Source organism: Zophobas morio, unplaced genomic scaffold, assembly GCF_036711695.1.
Source record: "Zophobas morio isolate AGI-343-1 ecotype UQ-CSIRO unplaced genomic scaffold, CSIRO_AGI_Zmor_V1 ptg000023l, whole genome shotgun sequence".
In the NCBI taxonomy this organism is placed as follows: domain Eukaryota; kingdom Metazoa; phylum Arthropoda; class Insecta; order Coleoptera; family Tenebrionidae; genus Zophobas; species Zophobas morio.
Genome location: NW_026972128.1, coordinates 1,200,251 through 1,217,647, shown reverse-complemented (window position 1 = coordinate 1,217,647; position 17,397 = coordinate 1,200,251). Strand labels below are relative to the sequence as shown.

General features: G+C 32.0%; 2 protein-coding genes across 7 annotated transcripts in view; one reads left to right on the top strand and one right to left on the bottom strand.

Annotated features, from left to right (window-relative positions):
- Positions 1-17,397, bottom strand: part of LOC135134452 (orexin receptor type 2-like) — a 185,637-nt gene that overhangs the window by 17,749 nt on the left and 150,491 nt on the right. The window lies entirely within an intron of this gene.
- LOC135134303 (uncharacterized) lies at positions 7,914-9,387 on the top strand. Its single transcript, XM_064062940.1, has 2 exons — positions 7,914-8,509; positions 8,568-9,387. Exons 1-2 carry the CDS (start codon positions 8,096-8,098, stop codon positions 9,363-9,365), a joined length of 1,212 nt encoding a protein of 403 aa, XP_063919010.1. The 5' UTR covers positions 7,914-8,095; the 3' UTR covers positions 9,366-9,387.

The window sequence follows — 17,397 nt, the reverse complement described above, 5'->3', positions numbered from 1 at the left end:
ATTACAGAGCAATATTATTAATTACAAAATAAACAAAAGAAACAAGATCAATCTAATGATTTAAATATTAATTAAAATCAAAAATATAAATTAAATCCTAAGTAAATAAGTAAATAATAATGTACTTAACAAAATAAACTAGAGCCATTAATTTAACATGTTCGTCGCTAATTTCTTGAAATTGATTTCATTGAGGTAAAAGACATGCAATTATTTAAACTTATTATTATACAACATACAGATCAAGTTAATAGGGGATCTCCGGATCTCAATAATATATTTGTATGAGCTGCAGGAGAGTATAACGACAATGCTCTTCTACAGCCGTGGAACATAAAATGCTTGGCAATACCTCAGGACAATCAATTTTAAAGTGAATGATTTTATGAAAGAATGTTGTTAGTGGTGATTTGTCTTCTAATATCCAAAGATAGCATTCCAAATTCAGCTAACAAAATGGAATTATCGACTCCACGATACGGGTAGATGCCATGATTTTTGAACAAACAAAATTTGAGAAATCCTCTCAACTGCTTCAATAATACTTATATGAATGAAATAAATTGAATCCCAAATAATACATCCATATTGTAAACATGCAACAACATAAGAATTAAACAAAACCTTAATTGTTGTAATATTATTAAACGACTTGGCTTGTCTTATTATAAATCCTAATAGTAAAACTGCTCGCTCTATTATATGGTTAATATGATACACAAACGTTAACTTATAATCAAAAAAGATACCTAAATCTTTGATGACACTTTCTCTAATTAGTGGGTCATTATCAATTTTATAGTGATAAATTATAGGAGAGGTTTTACGTGTAAACGATACTACTTTACATTTATTCACATTCAAGTATAGTTTATTTGCAGAACACTAGAAATTAAGTCGATTTAAATTATCTTGCAGTAATTGTGCATCTTTGAAATCACTAATAACGTTATACAACTGGTCCTCATCAGCATACAATAGAGTGTGACATTTTAATATAGTTCGTAAATCATTAATAGACATTATGAACAATAACGGCCCAATATTGGCTCCTCGAGGCACACCAGAATTAATCATATATAACTGAAGAGAAACCATTGTAGAAGATATACTGAGACTAATGAGAAAAATATGATTTCAAAAGATGTAAAACCAAACCTGTAAAATCAAATGCTTCAATCTTATATGTTAAAATTTTGTGATCAATACGGTCAAAAGCTTTTGAAAAGTCTGTATCCACTTGTGATGGGTTATCAATCGCTTCGGAGCAAATTGAAATATATACATGCCAGATTTGTGGCAGTTGTGCGTTTGTCAATAAAACCATGTTGTTGTGGTGAAATAAAGTTTCTCACATGAGGATATATGTAAGATTGTAAGAGTATAAAATAATTTCAAGAATTTTGGAGAAATTACATAAGATACAAATCGGACGATGTCTTGAAACATCAGCTTTGTCACCACATTTAAAAACAGGTATGACTTTAGACAGCTTCCATTTCGATGGAAAGACACCAGGGTGGCATTAAATATTGCTAATAAAGGTAAAAGAAACGTAGGTAAAATAATTGAATTTTTGAGATAATTTATGGCAGTAAGTATATCATGTTCAGTAATTTCTTTGATATAGACCGTTGGTGTGTTCGAATTGTAAGTATCTATGTTGGAGTTATTGTTGTAAGATTGAGTATAAGAAGAGGCAAATGCATCAACCATATCAGAAGGAATATTAAGAGAATTATCATTATAGATTATGACCACGAATTCTTGTCAGACCTTTTTTGGATTATACATAGGACCACAATTTTTTCTATAGTTATATATCTGCAGGTTATTATGATAATACGATTTGGGTTTAATATTACTGATTATGTTGCTATCGTACCATGGTGGGAATCTAGTTTTTTTTTGGAAATAGTTCTATATGTTGGTACATGTTTACTTAATATTTTATATAAATAGCTGTAAAAGTGTTCTACCATGGTATCAGTGTCCTTGAAATTACTTAAAAAAGACCAATCAACATTACAAAGTTCCTGATAAAGCAAAGGGAAATTAACTTTACGAAAATTAAAAGATTTTGACTTACATTATTATTTGGACAAGAATTTGTGCTGTCACTTTTCAAATCAACTAAAATTGAGAGAGCTGGATCATAACAGTCTTCTACAACGATAGGAATTAAATCACGCACGACATTACAATTAGTATTTGCTACACAGATTCAAAAACCTATTACAGTTGTTAAGTGTAAGAACAAGAGTGTCATTTTTATCAGTGGTGTATTGGGGAATATTAAAATCTCCTATTATAAACAGACTATCATCACTACTAAAATTATCTGCAAAATACACTCATCGGCACGAAAAATGGGCCACCCTAGATCTTCGCAAAAAATCTAATTTGGATAATCAAATTAGTTACATTTTCTTATATTGTGACTGGTATTATCTATAATTTTACCTAAGTATTACTATTGTACGTGTAATGCACCTGTTGGAACTGGTACATGTTTCTTGTTGAAATGTTAATTGGAATATTTTACAGAATAAAAGTTCACTAAGAAACAGGCGCAAACTTACACTTTATCAACGTATTTATATATTTGGAACAATTGTTTGAAGGTTCACCTGATTTCCTCGCACTCCGCGCCAGACCAAATGTAAACATGTTAACAGGGTTTGTTTTCGTGACATAATAGGTTCAAACTGAAGGCAGTGGCAGTGTATGTAAAGTATGATATATTAATGAATTCAGAAAACAAGTTTTAAAGGAATCACTAAAAAAATACAAGCCATCATATTCTTATTTCCCAAGCCTAAGTTACATTTTTTAATGTAAGGTAGGTATTTATAGAGGTCAGCACAAATCAAATTATAAAATAAATAAAAATACTCCCAACTCATGAAGAAACATCCACAATGAAGTTGTTCCAAGTTACTTTTACTGAAAAAGCTGCATATCGATCTTTCTGCAGAACACAGTGATTAAAATGACGAACGACATTTAGAGAAATAAATTCGATTAAGATTGTTTTCGATTGCATTATACACCAATACTTGCTGAAACAAATTATTCTCAACTACCGTTCTAATTTGCACAAAACTTATTACGAAAGGGTTTATTACCATAGTTGAGTGTAAAGGACGATTAAATTTAACCTGTTTTGAGTGTCACTAACGGTTGTACTACTGACATTGACGTCACTAGGTAGAAGATCTGATACGATTTTGCCATTATTGATGTGTTTGTGAAAGCTGTCAAAAGCTTTAGCGTGTTGTATATAAATTGATAATTAAGACATTAGAGGGTCGAAATTGTGAGTTCACCCTCGTAGGTTACAAATTTATAGAGTGCAACGATAGGTCCACGCATACAATAATTAGTTTCATTTAGCATCAATTTAATGGGCTGTTAAAATTCATTTCGTTTCATGTTTCCTTGCTGTTTCGCAGTGAGTTTCTCGTTTCCGTCTGTCTGTTGTCGGTTAGATGGAAAATTATTAGACAAAATCTCCGAAACTATAAACCAGTTACTTAAAAAAAGTGCAATTGTCAAACGTTAGAATTATTGGAAATTTCAAACTCTTAGGGATGTTCCTTTGCAACCAACTAAGAGAATTTAATGGGCAGAAACGAATAAAAACATCAAAGTTTACTGAAAAGATTACGCCATTTTTTTTTAAATGCGCCAGTGGAATTTTTTTATGAAGATTAAAATAAGTTTTTTGGTATTCAAGAAAAGCAGTTAGACATTTTAAATAAAATACCGAATTACAAGAAGTATAAAATATTTTTCTAAATTTCTTTATGAGCAAAATGAACTTATATTTTTATTTCACCGGACTTTATCGATTTCGAATTAAGAGAAAACTGGTGGGATACAAGTGGATATGAAGATATATTAGTGAGAATGAATTCCATTAAATGGGTTCTAAACGAAATATGATATGTCAGCAGATGTTAGAAAATGCCAATAATGCAACTTGGTTTACTCACTTGCTAGACCTACTTACGTTGGCGTTTACTGTTAGAGAAAAAAAGAGACGGTTTCCCGGCGCATCCAACATTTCTCACGTTTCTAACTTTGGACCTATTCAGTAAAGGGTGCTCTTAAGAAATATCTGTTCATCTAAGAAGTTTAAATGTGATTAAAAACAAGAAGAAAGACAATAAAATTATATAACACTTGCCGAACAGCGGGCCTTTATTACAGCCAATGGTTTCTAAATTGCGAATCATATTGCTGCCTTGAATTTATTACAGTAGAGCCACACTCGATAATGGCGCAAGCAACATCATAAATAATAAGCGGTAAAACCTTTCATGGAAAGTTTAAAATTTACAACTGTGATGCGTTTTTTACATAAATATTTTAGGAAGTTAGTCAAAAGTAAAGTATGTCAAGACCACACCAAAAACCCGCTGTTTAAAAAAAGATTTCAAGAAAAATATTACTTAATCGAATGATCATGAATGGTTTTTTTTAATTGTCATATTATCCAACTCGGAGTTCATTTTGCGCTGCACACTGTTAACAAAAATACCGTCATTTTAAAATTTGTTGCAAAAATTACTATTACGGAAACTATGAAGTTGTTTATGGTTATCCGAGGGCCTCTAGTCCGAGGGTATAAACATTTAATAATACCCGTGGTGCATTCAAACTTTTATATTTTACTAGTGGTTAGACTATTACTAAGTAATAATCGATCATAAAGTTTTAATCAAAGTTATGTCTTAATTACGAAGTAGATAATGAGAACGGTATCAAGAGGATACGTTATGAACGAGTAAGCTGGTTTAATTCCCGCAGAGATCCTTGTAAAAACGGCAAGAGGGACTGAAACCGTGGAAGTCCAGAGAAGTATATCACATAGAGGATCAAGATGAGTTTTGTAAATGTTCGTGAAATGAAAATGGACAACAAATGACGCCGTTATGACCGTAAGGTTGTAATGTGAGAAGACTTTTCACTGAATTGTACCGCGTGTTGGAAAGAATAAATTTAGAAGCATTTATTCCACCATGGGAACAAATTTTGGTACTCTGAAGACTACGAAGAGATATACAGGCCACTGTTTGCGAAGAACTAAATTCATTGATGATCGCAAAAGTAGTATATCTTCTAAAAGTAAAACTGCAAAGATGGTAATTGGTGTCTTCTCTAAATGTAATGGTTGTTTTTAAGAATGATCAGTTTATATAACTAAGTATAAGGCATACAGAAATTGAAGGTAATGTTAAAACTGGGATGCTGACGTGTAAAAATTTTTACTAAGAACAATAGTGTCTATTGAAATTTAAAGTAATAAACACGATGATGAAATTCAGCCACTTATTTTAACCGAAATACTCTTACTGATGATCGGAATTCTTATTAAACATTTTTAGAAATTAACGTCAAAACAATTTGTATGTTGCTTTTTGGAGTGAACACTTTAAAGCCCGATCTCTATAGCAGTAGACCCTAGGGATTTCACCAATTTCTTACCGGTTGAAACCATTATGCGAAAAATCATCAGAGAATCGTCACAGTTTATTGCTTGAAAAAATTCTAAAGTGTGAAGTATGTCCTTTCGAGTCGCATTTCCAAATGAAAAGAGGGTTGCGAAATTGGAATCCCTTTGTCTCATTTCCAGTTTGGCTGATGAAGTCTTACATTTTTTCCTTTTTAAAATGAATAAACACAATTTAAATATAAATATTATGTTATTCTGGGCTGCGTAAGATGGACATTTACATTTTCTCATACAAATTAAACGTAAGTAGATGTCAGTTTTGTGAACAATTTTAAATACAAAAATGAATTTTTAAGGATATACTTATTTCAGCATAGAATGCACATGTTGGACAAGTTTTACTTCCCGCGCGTAAGTGAAGGAAGTATTGCAATAAGATTCATCAGAGGACTGGTTACTTTCATGTCTTCTCGACGTTCTATCCCCTCGTCAGTTCGGATTTTTATTAAACAGATAATCTCTGAAACTACCGTACCGATTGTGTCAAGTTCTGAATAATATTGGAAATATGATATAGATGGTAAAAGGCCAACCAAAAGTTGTCTAATGATCCCCACTAACAAGTTTATGACGGCAGTTCAATTTGTTGTACAGTAAGAGATATCTGAATCTTAAAACATACTGTACCTACTCCTGTACTACTACTACTATATATATATTATATGAAAACGGTAGATAAACTAGGTCGACACCACACTAACAAGAATTATTATTTAAAAATATTATGAAGTAAACATCACCTGCAATATTCAACTTGACTTTATATTTTATTCATGCAAATTTCTTGAAATATAAGAATACGTCTGGATAATCAATTTTCATAATTCATATGTATTAGCTGTTGTATAATACATTTTTTTTGAAGTTTTGTAGGTAGTACAAAACATTAGCTGCTATATTTAAATTTCTAGAAAATTGACAACAATAATCTGTTAATCTGAAATGAAGATATATAGATAGTTATAGAGGTACTCCAAAATATACGATTTAATTTCTTGTTTAAATAAGAAACGAAAATCAGTGAGGAGAATTAATATTGTTATTAAACAATTGCTTACAAAATATTTCTCGATGACACCAAACCAAAATTACGGGAGTATATTATTAACCAATACGTTGTATTAAGAGATAACTTTACACTCTGTTCAAGAATTTAAACGTCGTTCATCAATGTGAATTGAGATGAGATTTGGGGTCTTTGAGAAGAGAAATTTAGTCCGCCACGTTTAGTGGAGAGAATGGAGGAACGTATGAGGACAGAAAAGGATATACTGGGTGTTTTTTAATCAATAAAGTTGGTCCACTTTATTAACCAATGAATTCCTTTTGCTATATCAATCTTTTAAAACCTATTCCATCAATTTACGACATTTTATGACACAAAAATATATTAAGTAAACACATTTAAATACAATTTTTTATTACTTAACTGATTACTATTACTTTTTTCATTGTTTTATCTTATTGACAAGTTTCGGGATTTTTCTTTATTTACTTCTTTCAGGACGCGTAAATTAAATAAGACTCGTTTTAGATATATTTTTTCTGTAAAAGATATTATTTCAGCCATTATAGTTTTTTCATTACTAGTAGTTTTTTTTGTTCCACTCTTGTAGATTTAACGATCATTTCCGCTGCCCAAGTACTTGATAGCTGGTTAAATTTACCTCCTAATCTAAACGGAAACGATTCATTTCATTTTAATGAAACATTACAATTAATTTCAAATCCAACATTTCATTCTTTCGCACGCGAGAATAATCCTCAGAAATCCTTTAAAAGAAATGAATATTCCTTACGTTCGTGTGACATTTACTTTAAGAGACAAAACGAAGATCTTAAATATTTGCGAGAGAACTGTATATTCAAATATAATCCCGCTAAACTTATAATGAACAAATCACTTCAACCTCTTAATGTTTGAAGGACAATAAGGGCATGTTCCACCCGCACAAGGGCTTTGAAAGGCAATTTCCGCGGTCACATCCGCCCTTTGTATTGCATAGCATCCTGCCGTAATTCTTTGTAATATATTTGGTTAACGAATTAAGCCAATAGCATTTGTGGTAGAATAATGAAGCGTTTTGCCCTGTGGTTCTGCCGAAATTTATGGGCCCTCGACAACAAAATAATTAAACCAAAAATTAGTTTATCTACGACTCTTTAATAATAGACGCATTATGTACGTAACTATAGATACATAATACCCCATATTAATCACTAGTGTTTAATGAATATTAAACACTAGTGAATAATGGATTTATTTCAAAATGTCCTAAAATACTGTTCCTTTTTTTCTAGAAAAATATAAACGTCAAAACTATGTATGTATTCGTTTTTTACGTGTTATATATTTAACAGTTATTATTCTGTGTAGGATTTAAAATTTAAATTTACAATCTAAACGGAATTCGTATTTCGCGATTGTAGATTGTAGATGGCTCTGACGTTGTTTACGTTGCCACCTGCTACTACGGACGCTTAGCCGCCATTGTGCGTATTGTTTTGAATTTTGATTTCTTGCGAAAATTTATTACCGACGAGTGTTTTTATAAGAGGTTATCATCAGTTATAATGGATGAAAACACTGAAAATCTTCCTGGCACACCTCCCGAAGTGGCAGAAGCAGCTGGTGCTGTTAACCTGTTACCAGAGAAATCTCAAAAATTGTACAAAATAGCGTACAATCAATTCATGAAGTGGAAACAAGAAAAGAAGATTACCTCATTTTCCGAACGGGTGATATTAGCATACTTTGCAGACTTATCAAGTAAATACAAAATTTCTACGCTGTGGACTTATTACTCCATGCTACGAAGTACTCTCAACATCAATCATAACATTAATATAGAACAGTACCATAAATTAAGAGCATTCTTAAAGCGTCAAGGAGAAAATTACCAGCCAAAGAAAGCGAAAACGCTTAGTCCTCAACAAATAACTAAATTCATCACTGAAGCCCCTGATGTAAAATATCTAGCAACGAAGGTAAGAAATTATTGTTTCAAAATTATGTTGTAGGTTCTCATTTATTATTTTTTTAAAGGTGGCTTTGATAATGGGCATAATGGGTGCATGTAGGACTCAAGAACTGCATTCAATGCGAATTCAAGACATCAAAGATTTGAATTCAGCTTTTTTGGTAACACTGCCCAACACTAAAACAAAGATTAGAAGATCTTTCACAGTAACTGAAGATTACTATTTAATATGCAAAAAGTATCTTGATTTACGTCCAGCTGAAGTGCAATCAGATGTGTTTTTCCTTAATTACCAGAATGGTAAATGTACTATGCAGAGAATAGGTATCAATAAATTTGGTGGTATGCCGAAAGAAGTTGCAGCATATTTGGGGCTCCCAAATCCAGAATTATTTACTGGACACTCTTTTCGTAGATCCTCGGCTACTTTATTGGTGGATGGTGGAGGGGACATAACCGATTTAAAACGCCACGGAGGATGGAAAAGCTCCTCCGTGGCAGAGGGCTACATAGATAACAGTGTGAGATACAAACTAGAAACATCAAAGAAAATTTTTAAACAGGTGAATCCCTCGTCAACACCATGTACATCAATTCGAGCTCCTGTAATGGCAGAAAACTGTGAAAACATAGAGGAGTATGCTGCTGTAAACTGCGATAATGTTGTGATGAATCCATCTCCCCCATGTACATCAAGTGAAACTAATTGTGGTTTAAGAGAAACTAGTAATTTTGTTAAAAATTCCCATTCCCTCAGTAGTAATGTCCGTGTTGACATGAAAGGCAAGCCAATACAGATTTCAAACTGCAGTGGCCATTTTACATTTAATTTTCTTGCTAAGACAAGTAATAATAATAATTAATTACTTATTTGTTTTGTTTATTGTTTCTGAAATAAATTATTATTTGTGAAACGTGTATAATTTGTTTAGAGTCGTAGATAAAACGTCGTATTTAACTAGCGCATAATGGCTATTATTCACACGGATGATTTACACACTCGCCTGCGGCTCGTGTGTAATTTTCATCCTCGTGAATAATATGCTACATTATGCGCTTGTCAAATAATATACTATTATTTATAGAGGGTGAGATAACGATATGAAACTCTCCAGTATCTACCAAAGGGTTAAATATACAAAAATTGATCTCATGTTATTAGACAGAAAGAACTTCCAACGCCCCTGAAGTACAATCAAACAAATCCGGTTTTTTCTTTGAAAAAAAAAAACATAATAGCAGTCCATGAAGGCATCGAGCCCGTGACCTCCACTTTATTAGCATTATGCGCCAACCAATCGACACAATGATCGGTTGTTCAGCGATCCTCGTAGTTTAAGTAGCATTTACTACGCAAAATTGTGAAGTGACGTCCTTGATAAATTATTATTAATAGGGAAGATTAGATATTTTGTGGTTTGTACTTTTACCATTTACACGATATTTCTAATATCTATAATTTGACAACAGTCGATCCGGTAGTTTCGGAAATTATCTGTTTAGTAAAAATCAACACAGACGACAGGCATATAACAGATCGAAGAAAATTTTAATAATATTGATAATAATAAGTAATAACAATCACATCTCGGTATACGTACGCAACAACACTCTAACAGCGATGATGAAGCCACAATATCTTCTTAGAGCTGGTTACTGTGGTCTATAGCATTTCGTGTTTGATATGAGCTGTATTCGCTTTTTGTAAGTTACGTTAATACGGAGAAAATTGTATAACATTTGGAGGTCAGTATACAATACATATAGTGTGCCTTGTTATTAAATTTGGTTTTTATCATACATGGATATCTCGACTAACATTTACAATATTGTATCTTAAAAAACTAGTAAAATTAGATTTCTGGAAAAAATATTGTAATTAAAAAGAAAGATCGAAGTAGATTATTCTTTTCATCTTACCATCTATGTACAGTGCATCTTTTTTAAAAGTGACCATAGTGATTCCCATGTTAAATTTTAGACCTCATGTTAACTTTTGTTAGGGTGAAAACCCCGAGATGATTTTTGCGGAAAAAATAGCCTTAGGGTTCTACTTTAATTTCCACTACAACTTTTTTCAGTAATTTGTTAATTTGTGCTTTAGAAAATAAAAATTATTTTGATTAAAAAATTTTGGTACGTCATAGAAGGTTTTGACCACTTGACTTATCATTTTAACTTGTCATTTTTTACAGCATAATTTTCATTTAATCATTAAATACATTTATTGCAGTTTTTAGAAAATAAACAGAATGCTGGATTTCAAACATAAATGAAGAATATAAAAGATAATTTCACTGAAATTGCGTTTTTAATGTCCACGATCGAAAAAACCTGTGTTTATAACTCGGCCAAAAAATTTGCACAAAATGTGCTCTTGGCGGGCATGGAACGATGTGGCAATGCTGCAGCAAAATTTTGCGCAGTTTCTCTGTTGTCGATAAGGCTTTAATGTATCCATCAGTGACCATTTGTACTTTTTCTTTAATTGTGTACTGCGGCATGCTGACGAATTTCGGTCACTAAAAACCAGTAATCGAACGAGTAATCAAAGTTTAGAAACGTCAGGTAAATGTCTGTTTTTACATGGCTGCCTACAATATTACCGACAAAAATATCCAAATATTTAAATTTTTTTAAATAAATATCCTTTAATTTAAAACATGACCATTAATAAAATCGACGAAATATAACCCAAATTACATCCAGTAAAAATTCCAACTCTGAATCTTTACTCAAACATAAGTTAATATGGGATATAAAATTTAACATGGGAATTCCGATGGCCAGTGTACTGTAAGTACTGTGTAACTGTATTTCATGTGGATTTAAAATAGCAGACTTGAAATTTAACTTGTCATGAGGATGTCATTTCAGTAAAAATAAGAGTTATTTATTAATATTAGCATTTAATATTAAATATCAATTTAGAATACTTATCTCGCCTGTAACAGGTACTTTGTTGTGCTTGGATTCTATAATGTCACACGAATGTCAAATAACAACAAAGAACGACGCTGACGTCGGCGTTTCATGGAAGTCGCATTTAATGTAGTGGTAATATATATTTTTCAGGATATTTATTTCTTTGAAAAAAGTGCCACAAAAAACGCACCAAAGTAAATCGTCAAAAGAACGAAACATAGAAACACAAAGAAAGAATAGCAAAAAAAAAACAAAAAAAAAGGCTCACCGTTCGCGTAGCCAAACACCTGAAGAAAATATCACATTTTTATTAAGGCGAATAAGGGGATGATTTAAGTTCTGCTGAAAATTCAATTTGGTTTTTATTAAACGAAAGCTTAACCATGTTACGATCCATAAAATCATAATTAATAGGTTTGGAAGTGTGATTTTATGAGCCACTCTAAAGTTATTGCATCAATTAGGTCAAGTTATACACCGTCAATAAAAGTTTTATCAAAAGTCGCGTTCCGTAGTTTTGACGTTGGCCGATCACGTATCTGATAAAGCGTCGGATAGGGAAATCATAGAATAACATTCTCTGGGGATGAAGTTAACGATAACTAATTCATTTCACTTGCATGGAACGTATTTGTATTAGCAAACATTTGATTACAGGAATGGAATTTCTGTGTGAATGTTCAGTGTTGAGTTATGTAAGATATTAGTGCGTGTTTGCATTTTGTCGTGTTGTGGCATAAATTAGCTACGAAATAGCTTGTTTGTAGATTTTAAGTGCATATTGTTTGCGCAATTATTATTCATAATTTAATGCTGAACGCCAGCAGTCCTTTTTCACAACACAACATAAGTAGAATTATCAGAGCGATCTTATCGTATTGATATGGTCTATTAAAACCTTCGAACTACCGGGTGGGAAAAATTACACATCGTTTCGGGTGGGGTCCGCTTGGACCCCATGGCCTTATTTAGCCAAAATTATAGAATTAATCAAAAATTTTTGGCGAATCCAAATTATTTATTAATTTTAAACACCACCAAGTTAAAAAAATTACATAACAATATTAAATAAGCATTTTTCGTTGCAGTTTTTTGTTCCAACATTCTTGACATTCAACAGTACGAGTAGAATGTTCTCAGCAAACAAATCTTTTGCAGGAAATGCAAAAATTTCTTGATTTCTGTTCCTGTTACTTACATAGACGAAACAGCGTCCGCGGGACTGTACTGATATCGATTTTGATAAGGTGCCATTGATAAAACAAAATTTAATTTTTTACAGTGATTACATTGTCACACTGACACCGATACTAACGCTTGCAAGTCAGTATCAAAACTTCAACGATATCTATAAACTAGAAAAGAATAAAACAATGGTTTTTGTAAGACTAAATTCTTAGAATAAGACCTGCAGGTGCAATAAAATCTCCAAAATATAGACAAAAAAATGGCAACATAAAGAACCAAGTGGGGTCCATGCGGACCCCGAGAGACTAATTCTTTTTTTTTTGTAACAGACTGTTACACCTATACAATTGATATTTTTTGAATGCATAGCAAAAGGCCTTAATCGAAGCTACTAAAAATACCACTATCGTTAAACCAGAAATAACGGGAAAAAATACGAAAATGTATCAATGGGGTCCATTTGGACCCCACCCGGTAGTTTGAAGGTTAAAAATGTTTAGTAGGCTGAAAATGTTGAATTACGAATCGTGAATTACCCGTTGTAGAGGGTTGTTAAAACATCGAAAAATAATATTTATCATTTATTCTTTATGTAAGAGGAAAAATTACTAAAGCTACGTATCAAAACCCCTAAACCCTATAAGCATGAAGATGCAAGGATAGGATTATCAAATCTTTATAAATTAGTAAAACAATGTATAAGATCATTGTTTCAAAATTAAATACGTGAATTAGTAACGTTTAAAGAGGCAATTTGGTTACTGTATAAATCTAAGTTTATTATCTCAATTATACATTTTTTCCATCAGCGCTTTCTTTCGACACTGTACAAAGAAAATGTTTTAACCCAGTAAATTCGGACTTTCCTTGTAATGCTTGGTTGTTGTTTGTCTATCAATCTTCTCTTTTTTGATAGGCAGGATAAAAGAGGCTTTGGATTCTTATAAATTTCCATTACAGACTAAGTCTTTATTTTTCTTTATTTTGATTAAATCAATCACTAAATATTATTAACAAATTGTTTGTACTCTTTATACAAAAATTGTTTTACGGTCCCTGAAGAGTAAAAACCCACTTTATTACAGCCAGAAAATGTACTTTTTCACTAGGTATAATAAATGAAAAAATAAACACTACTCTTCTTTCATGCTTTAATAGAGTAAATGAAAGCTTACAAAATGTAACTTTAGATTGCCTACTTTACTGATTTCAAAAAATATAACCATATTACGCATAAAGTAAATGCGAGGAGTTATTTTGTCGGAACTTCGAGTAAGTTTAAAAATATGGTTGAAATTTATTTAGACGGAACTTCCCTCGTCCATGAAGTACAATCAAACAAATCCAACATCTTAAATAAATTATAAAATTTGATTTTGCGAGTTTTATTTTATTTGTAGGATAACCTCTATAAGTTAAAATAAATAGGCATGGATTGTTAAACTACAATTAAACAAGCATACTATACATATGATTCAAGTGTGTTTTTCGTAATAAAAATTTTGTAATGAGATCATCAGTTTTTAGCAAGGACATATATACATATATATGTAATGTATACAGGGTATTTTTGAAATAGATGGAAACTTTTTTTAAGGTAATTGGTCATGATGTAGAGAATTTATGCATCAAATATTGATCTAATAAAAATCCTTTAGTTTTCGAGATAAAATTGATTGAAAATCTGTTAAAATTTGCGTGTGCGCTACTGATTCCAAAAATGTTAAAGGTAAATTTGATCACTATAGTAATTTAAAGTAGGTAAAATTGTTGCTTGTTAACATGACAATACATTCATTAGCCCATCATTTTTTGACGTTTTTGCAATTTTTTGGAAGAACAAAATGAATTTTTCTAATTCTGAAATGACTGACATGGTTCTGATGTATGGACAAGCCTTAAGAAACTCCTTGGAAGCTCGACGTTTATACCAAGAAGCATTTCCCGAACGAAGATTGCCAAATCATAAAACATTTGCTAACGTTGTTCAGCGTCTACGAGAAAATGGGAAATTTCAACCTCGTTTTAGTGATCGTGGTCGTGAAAGGACAGAATGGACACTTGATGCCGAAGAAGAAATTTTGAATGTCGTTGAAAACGATCCAGGTATAAGCATTAGACGATTGTCTTACCGAGTGGGAGTTTCACCTTTTGTGGTGTGGAGAACTCTACATGAACAAGGCAACAATCATTGATTAGACGTGCGGAAGCGTGTATACGAAATGGTGGTGGACATATTGAAAACTTGCTCTAGTTGCATACGTTACGTTTTGTTTCATTTTATGATTGATTAAATTATGATTTTGAAGTTTTAATTGTCAGTTCATTAATTATTGTCATTGTTTATTTGTTGCTAGCAATAAATTAATAGCAACAGTAGTTACACCTCGGCAGTTTTCAGTTACTAGGTTTCACATTTTTTCGTGAAACCATTATTTATCAGTGGAGGAATGAATGTTTGGATAGGGGTTAAATTTTCCTTTCAAAATTTTACTAAAACAACAACCGTTCATTTGACTTCTTAGGTTCCCTACATTCACCAGATTTTTTGTTTCCATGTATTTCAATAACACCCTGTATATCAACTTGGATAAGTACAGTGTAATAACGCCAGTACGGTATTCTCAAATTCCCAGAAAAAGAGGTAAGCCATTTTGGATGTTCATGACATCATCATATGGTGGGGAATGGAGATAATCAGACAAATTTCGGTTAGCTTTTTACTATCTATACGATATTTATAAACTATATCCAAGATGTTGCAGTAATCAGTTGAGTAGTTTCGGAGATTATCTGCCTAATAAAATCGTAAATAGATGACACACGAGAGACAAATGACAGACGACAGGCGACAGACAGATGGCAGCGCGAGATCTAGTTTTCCATGATTTAGGGGTTACGAAACGTTAAGAAAATATGAAAGTGGTGCATATTTTCTACGTCCATTAATTCTGTGAACTGTTGCCAGATGTTGCAAAATAATTCTGCTTCGCATCTAGACAACCACAAACTTGTATCGGTTTTGTGCAGAAGATAGAAGCCCTTTTTTTAATTATGATATAATTAATTATTTCGGTTGTTATTTTGGCGTAAAACGGCCATTTTGAACTCCACTAGCTCTCAAAATTTAAAAAACATTCTCGTCTAAAATATTATTGTCTACAGGAAAAGCGCTACTTTTAAAAACGTTTAAAACGTCTTGGGAAACCATTTCATCACGATTTGTTAAAAGTAAATCAAATATAGGATAGGTTTTTATTTTATAGTGATGTTCTATTAGAAGGTCGGATTTGCGATAATTTCTGTTCGGTTTTGTAGGTTATTGTCTGGAGATTTCTTTTTCAAATTTCGTTTTCACGTTTTGTTTCCTATATTATAAAGTGATGTAACAAAGTTATATTGACTTTTTACATAAGTAAAGTACTTCAGTGCTCTTTTTACAACTAATTTAAAACCCCCATTAAATAGTTCTGAAATATATGAGAATCTTCCGTTTGATCTCCTGCCGCATTTAAATGTATGTACACAGCAGACCGAAATTTGACACAAAAGTTCCGCGCTTCGCCAACAATGTTAGCATCACAAAGAAAATTAACTTAAAGGAGTGATTCAATTAATTAGTTAAGCTACAGGGGCATTTATATCCTACTGTGATTCCTGCCGTTCGTACTCAGGCTTATAGGAGAGGATATGAAAATTTTCATAGTTCTAGAACCTCCAACACTCTCGCAACGTACGAGTGTTCATTTAATAAAGTCAGTGCTCTTCCAAGGTCATTAACAGTGTTGAAAATGGAACAATTAACGACAAAGGATTAAATCATTTGAATACAAGGTTATAATCACAGTATCCAGAAGTTCATTGCCAGGGCAGGAGCATGTATTCGTTGGCTTAATGAACCAACAAAACCGTTCGTGGGAGAGGTTCGTCAGCAAGTGATGATTAAAAACATCAAACGGGCCAGAATTTTAGGAAAATGGAGAATTACGAAATTAATTGCAAGCACTGTAATCAAAAATATATTGAATAGACGAGAAGGTCAAACCCGACATAGGTCAAAGTGTATTTGGCTTACTTTAGATTTATAGAAACGTCGAGTGTAGGCCACATGTTTTTGAATATTCTGGACGTTTTAAAGATACTAAAAATGGCTAGAAAGAAAAATAAATGTGTGAGGTGCAAATGGTGGTCATATCCCCACTAAATATCAATATTGTCTTTAGTTAAGGGCGATTGTTAAGTAATTTTTTCCTTGTTTTCGGGTCTAACTAACTACGTAACGCTATATAATATAAAAGAAGTCAGTGACAATGAAAATTTAGAAAATGTATGGGTAAACATAAAATAATAAAAAAAAAACCATTATTCTGCAGAAAATTAAGACAATAATAATACAAGTAATATACGGCGACATATATTTAATTACTTGTATTATAATTTTCATAACGATCATTCAATGTAGGATATTGCCCCACGACAGCAAAAAATGTCGTCATATTTTTAATGCATTTCAACAGCTACGTTGTCAGTGTCTAAGTTTATCTAATAAATTACTTATTGTGTTTCCTGTACAGATAGGTTGACTGTCGAAGTTTTCGGTGTAGTAACAACATGATAACAACATGTTTGTTTTGGATTTTAATTTAATCCATCGACTTTTTTAAATTAGAATTACAAATTATAAATGTTCTTCATATTTTAGTAAATTTGCGGTCGTAAACTCAACTGTGAATAAAAAATTAGTTGTGATTTGGTTCCTACACAAAATATTTCAGTTTTTTT

Excerpts from the sequence above, each read along its gene's own strand:
- LOC135134303 (XM_064062940.1), top strand. The coding sequence starts at position 8,096 with ATGGATGAAAACACTGAAAATCTTCCTGGCACACCTCCCGAAGTGGCA. Across the intron at positions 8,510-8,567 it reads TAAAATATCTAGCAACGAAG|GTGGCTTTGATAATGGGCAT; the intron begins GTAAGAAATTAT and ends ATTTTTTTAAAG.